The following is a 5,774-nucleotide window of genomic DNA, read 5'->3' on the forward strand; positions in this document are numbered from 1 at the left end:
CTGCCCCTCCACATTTCTTAATAAAGAGACAAACTAATCACACCCCTCACATTTAAAAAAACTCATCAAAAGAGCCTCCAACTACTTGACATCATCTTTGCTTCACCTTACTGGCAAAGGCAACACGTGAATGGGGTGATTCAGACTGCTCGGCACAAGGCTCTGTGGCTTCACAGAGAAAGGCAAACTGCAGAGCAGTGACACATCTGAGCAGCCCAGAGCAGCTCCCAGAGACCTTCCCTACATGGGATGGGGCCAACTAGTTGAAAGTTCAGCAGCTGTTCCCAAGTTAAAATTACCCTGCAGCCCCATCTGACTGGCAGGTGACCAAAGCCAGGCCTTGCCTTCACGAGGCTGAGGCACCTCCCCAGTGCCAGGGAGCCCAGGTTACATCATGGATTTATCCAGGTGCAGAGCACAGCAGAGGCTCCAGGTTAGCAAAGATCAGGCTGCCTGCCACGTGACTCCAGAGGATCAGCTGCTCTGGGGATAATACAGGAATTGTGTTTTCTGGCTGCTGGAACAAAGGGCAGCAAAGCTGCTCCGCTGCAAATCCTGCGAAAGCCGTGTCTGACCAGCCAACTCAAATAAACAAATAAATACCACAACAAAGCAAACCCTCACAGCACACTCTGCTCCTCCCCAGGACATTGGGCAAGGCAGCGTTCAAGTCCAACTGGTATTTAGGAGCTGAGGGATCAGCAAACCTTAACAAAACCTTCCCTTGCAGGGAAGAGTCAAGCAGAAGCTTCACAGCACTGAAATATGAAAATCTGATAAAAAACGACGCAAAATAAAATCTAGGGCGGATTTCAACAGGAGGCAGAGAATCCCAAAACCATTTTCCTTATAGTCCCAGGCACTCTCAAATCATATTTAAACAAACAACAATACTTTTATAGTCCCAGGCACTCATTTAACAGACAATACTACACAACTACTTCATACTCTCAAATCATATTTAAACAAACAACAATACTGGGAATTCATTTTCAGCAAGTATTTGTCATCTTCAGAGTTGCAGAAATCAGACTCCCAGGGAAATGCTGCACAGCACCCACCTCTCTGGCAACATTACTGGTTTTCACCTCCTGGATCACTGTGCCATAAACGATGTAATCAACAGCATCCCGTGGGACACTGGTCCGGGTCAGCAGGCCCCTGAGGAGAGGATCAGAACAAAGGCAATTTGCATCACGTAAGCAACAACCTCTCCAACATCCTCTTCCTACCAGCTTGGCTGGAGAACAAGGCAACAACAGAGCCACAGCTTCTGCCCCCAGCTCAGAAGAAATCTCATGTGCATGTGGGCGTGTGGGAAGTGCAGCTGATTATGGGCTGCAAACAATCATGGTGATAATTTCACTACAAATTATTACAGAACTTCATTAAAGCAACTACTTTATAACCCCCACACCCCTCCTTCCACAAAACGGTTCACAGAATCATCAAATCCCAGAACAGTTTGGGTGGGAAGGGACCTCAAAGCCCATCCAGTTCCACCCCTGCCATGGGCAGGGACACTTCCACTATCCCAGGGTGTTCCAAGCCCCGTCCATCCTGGCCTTGGGCACTGCCAGGGATACAGGGGCAGCCATCTCCAGGCTTCTCCAAGCCTTCTCTCTTCTCCACAGCACTTTGCTCTGCCTCCCAACAAAACAAACCCACTGCTAATGGCCTTCAGAACAGAAGGGACAGGCAGGGTGACAGAATTTGCTCAATATCCTTGTTGTCACATGGTTTCCTCTGTGCTGCCCAGGCTGTCTTTCCCACCAGCTGTAAGCACACCTCAACAGCAGCTCTGATCTCTGTGTTTGGAAAACTAAAGCTGGGAATCAAATTCACTAAAATTTGTCACCACCACCATCGCTTTACACCAACACAAACCTGTTGAAAACCCCAACAACAACACAAACCCCACTGCTGTGGAGGGAGGCCAGGAAAAATAAAGCACTTGAGCTGTTCAGAGCCTTGGCTTTGCAACCCTGAAGCCTCAGCAGTTTAACAAGAATTCGAAGCCCTTTCAGTGTTCCATTTACTTACTGCAGTGCTGCTCTGGCTAAGTCATGTGGCATCAGATCAGCATACCTGGAAGGTGAACAGGAGAGGAAGAAACTCAGAGGTGTGAGGAACCAGTACAGAATACTCAGTACAGAACTCTGCTGTGAGCACAGAGCAGCAGCAAGAACTGGGGATGGACCAGAAATGCTCCACTGCACTTCTGAGGAAACATTTCAAGGAATCACAGGTTGGTTTGGGTTGGAAGAGACGCTAAATCTCATCCAGTGCCACCCCTGCCATGGCAGGGACACCTCCCACTGTGCCAGGCTGCTCCCAGCCCCAATGTCCAGCCTGGCCTTGGGCACTGCCAGGGATCCAGGGGCAGCCCCAGCTGCTCTGGGCACCCTGTGCCAGGGCCTGCCCACCCTCCCAGGGAACAATTCCTTCCCAATATCCCATCCAGCCCTGCCCTCTGGCACTGGGAAGCCATTCCCTGTGTCCTGTCCCTCCAGCCCTTGTCCCCAGTCCCTCTCCAGCTCTCCTGGAGCCCCTTCAGGCCCTGCAAGGGGCTCTGAGCTCTCCCTGGATCCTTCTCTTCTCCAGGTGAGCACCCCCAGCTCTCCCAGCCTGGCTGCAGAACAGAGGGGCTCGGATCACTGCACTAAACCCACAGAAAAGCAGCAGTGATCAGATAAAGAAATCCCTTCTCCATCCTAAGGGGCAGGTGTGGTCCTAGTCCAACTGTGGATTTGGTGGCCCAACAATCCAGGAGGAAGAGCCTGCAGCAGATCTTTGGCCCCTGTCCCGCCAGTTTTGTGAAACTTGGTGCTTCATCTGCTATAGATTCACCAACAGCTTCCTCCACAATCCCTTACTCTTCCCAGAATCCATACACATGGACAACCTTCTTCAAACCACATTTTTGCACTAGATAAGCTGGAATAACTGCAGCAGCCTAACTCACTGCCCCTCCAGAGCCTTTAGGCCCAGGAATAGCTCCCCTGAAATGAATAAGTGAGATTTTTCACAGAAAGAGCCGAGTATCAACCAAGTCAGGAGGTGTTTTCTGTATTTTACTCCTCTTTGATACTCACGAGGTGCCAGACTGCAGAAAGGGAATACGGACACCCTCCACCACCACAACATTCTTCACCCCAGTTTTGCCCAAGGTCTTCTTAGTCTTGGGCTGGACTGTGAAGGGAGAAGTGATGGTGACAAGAACATCAGCAATTTTAGTATAGATCCTGCAAAAATCTTCTAGAAAACAAGGAAAATTGTTCTCTTTTGGTGCATATGTGAAAGGCAGGGAAGGTAGGACACCTGAGCTGGAATATTGGAATCATGGAATAGTTTGGGTGGGAAGGCCCCTTAAAGCTCATCCAGTCCCTCCCCCTGCCATGGGCAGGAACACCTCCCACTATCCCAGGTTGCTCCAAGCTCAATCCAACCGGGCCTGGAACACTTCCAGGGATGGGGCCTGTGCCTCACCACCCTCACAGCCAAGAATTTCTCCCTAATGGGAAGAAATTTTCTCCCCAGTGAGAGAGGTTTAAGGCAAGAGATGTCACGATCCAGCACTGCTCGACAGACCAGTGCCAGGATGAAACTCCAGCACTGTCTGGGGATTCCTTCAGGCTCCTCACGAAGCCCAGGGGATGATGAGGAGCTGCTGTCCAGGCCTGTTCCCAAAATCCCAAAGCCTGAGTCACCTGAGCAACCCCCACAGTGAACCCCAGAGTGTGGATCACCCCAACCACTCACTGTGGACTATGACTAAAAACTGGGAATGGCTGCTGGGAGCCAGGGCAGTCAAAGGATGAGAGGACTCTGCTGCAAACACTGCTTTGCCTGAAGTTTTCCTAGTTTGCAGCTGATCAGGAACACCTGAACTAAGGCACTCTGCACCATTTCCAAGATTTAAGTGGAAAAAGACTCTGGCAAAGGGAGGCAGCTTCCAAAACAGCCATGTCTAGCACAGACCCACTGAAATTCCTGGTGTTTCCCCCTTACCTGCAGCTTGGAACTGCGAGGAGCAGCTGAGTGATCGAGCAACTGGAAAACAAGGAAGGGAAAAATGCCAGAAAAAAAGTCAGAAACAGTTCTGCTCTCTGTAAGAAGGGTTAAAAAGGCAAATAATGTCTCTGTAAGACACCTGAACACCTGTGGGGTGTTGGGGGGTTTACTCTGCTCAGAAACTCGACGCAGTTTCTGTTGTTAACTCAAGACTCCTCCCCATCTGATGTGGGAAGGGACAAAAAAGGCAACAATGTAATCAGGGATTAAGAATAAAATATCGTCAGTCTTTTAATGGTGAGAACAGGGCACATTCAGATCCCAGCACTGGTTCCAAACCCGACAACTCAACCAGACGTTTATGACCCACCCACGAAAGTGAAAGATACTCACGGCCCCCGGCAGCCCAGGCTGAGGACACGGGGAGGTTCCGCAGGGCAGAGCTCAGCATGGAACTCATTTTGGAATCTGGGGAAGGGCTGATGTCAGTCCAAGCTGCTCTATCCGGAACAGTCCCAAGGGAAGTGACCTGCCTGCCTCACACGGAGCCAAAAGGTGAGGAGCAGACACTCCAAGGGCAGCAGGGAATCACTTCCCACCACGCTCCGTGAGCGGAATCTGACCAGGAGGAGCCTGGCTTGTGACAGGGGCTGCAAACGTGCCTGTGAATAAATACTGCCCAGTGAGCTTCTCAACTCCCTCCCAGGAACTGCTCCACCACTTCCCACCGGAAAATTGTCCCAGTGCCCAGGCAGCCTTGCTGCCAGCAGCATCTCCTGACGCAGTGTCCTTGGCACCCCTTCCCACCCCTGCCCCTTGTTAACCCCCGGTGCCAGCCTGAGGAACTCCTGCTGTGCATCCCCACGGCAAACAGAGCACCTTCATGTCCTCCATCCCCCAAAATGCCTCTGCAGATTTCCCAAAGCTCATTCCAAAATCGGGTTTCCCTATAAACAAATCCTCATCTATAGATTTTATCGCCCAGGGCTCAGGATGGTCCTCACAGCTCCAGGTCTTTGGCTGATCCATGCTAACATTCATCTCCCTCTGTCACACTTTGGGGGTTCAAATCCCAGCACTTTCTCCCCCAAACACAAAGTTTTTCCATGGAGGGGCGCAGGAACACCCACAGACCCAAACCCAGCCCTGTGCAGCCCCACAAAAGTCAGCACAAGCTGCCAGTCACCCCCTTTGACACCTCACAGCCGCAGCTCCACACCTGGAACGCGCAGCATTCCTCCCTTCCCAGCCCAAAAACCAGACCCAGACTCCTCCTGCCAACAAAACTCCTGAAAACAGACCTTTCCAAGGCATCCTGCTCTTCCTCCACCTGTGCCGAGCTCCCTCCCCACACCTGATTGAGGCTTTTCCCTGAATTTTCCCTGCCCGGCTGACAGAAGTTTCTCCCAGGTATAAGCTCCTCCTCCCTCCCACGCTGCACAGCCATCTCCTCCCGATGCACCCCTGTTCCTGCCCCCCAAAACGTGCCCAACCCCCTCATTTCCGGCAGCCAGTGCTCCCCTGGCACCCCAAGGGCTCAGCCCTGCCCGCACAAGTCACCAGGGCAAAGCTCCTTCCAGAGGCGGCAGGATCCGCCTGGATTCCACAGCCGAGCTGGACTCCGCGATCCTCATGGATCCCTTCCAGCTCAGGATAATCCACAATTCCATGAACAGCCTCTACTCCCCTCCTCTCTCCACACACCCCTGACGCTTTCACACACCGCAGCACCGTCATCCCCACCCGCGGGACGCCCAGAG

General features: G+C 52.0%; 1 protein-coding gene across 1 annotated transcript in view; it reads right to left on the reverse strand.

Annotated features, from left to right (window-relative positions):
• Positions 1-4,704, reverse strand: part of HADHB (hydroxyacyl-CoA dehydrogenase/3-ketoacyl-CoA thiolase/enoyl-CoA hydratase (trifunctional protein), beta subunit) — a 13,401-nt gene extending 8,697 nt beyond the window's left edge. The window contains exons 1-5 of the mRNA XM_008642634.2: positions 4,408-4,704; positions 4,012-4,053; positions 3,096-3,192; positions 2,044-2,088; positions 1,062-1,161 (exon numbers count right to left, since the gene is read on the reverse strand). Of these exons, the coding sequence (XP_008640856.1) occupies positions 1,062-1,161; positions 2,044-2,088; positions 3,096-3,192; positions 4,012-4,053; positions 4,408-4,474 (351 nt within the window). The 5' untranslated portion in view covers positions 4,475-4,704. The remainder of the gene's footprint in view (positions 1-1,061; positions 1,162-2,043; positions 2,089-3,095; positions 3,193-4,011; positions 4,054-4,407) is intronic.
• Between the last annotated feature and the right edge of the window lie 1,070 nt (positions 4,705-5,774).

The sequence above is a fragment of the Corvus brachyrhynchos genome, unplaced genomic scaffold, assembly GCF_000691975.1.
Source record: "Corvus brachyrhynchos isolate BGI_N302 unplaced genomic scaffold, ASM69197v1 scaffold211, whole genome shotgun sequence".
Classification (NCBI taxonomy): domain Eukaryota; kingdom Metazoa; phylum Chordata; class Aves; order Passeriformes; family Corvidae; genus Corvus; species Corvus brachyrhynchos.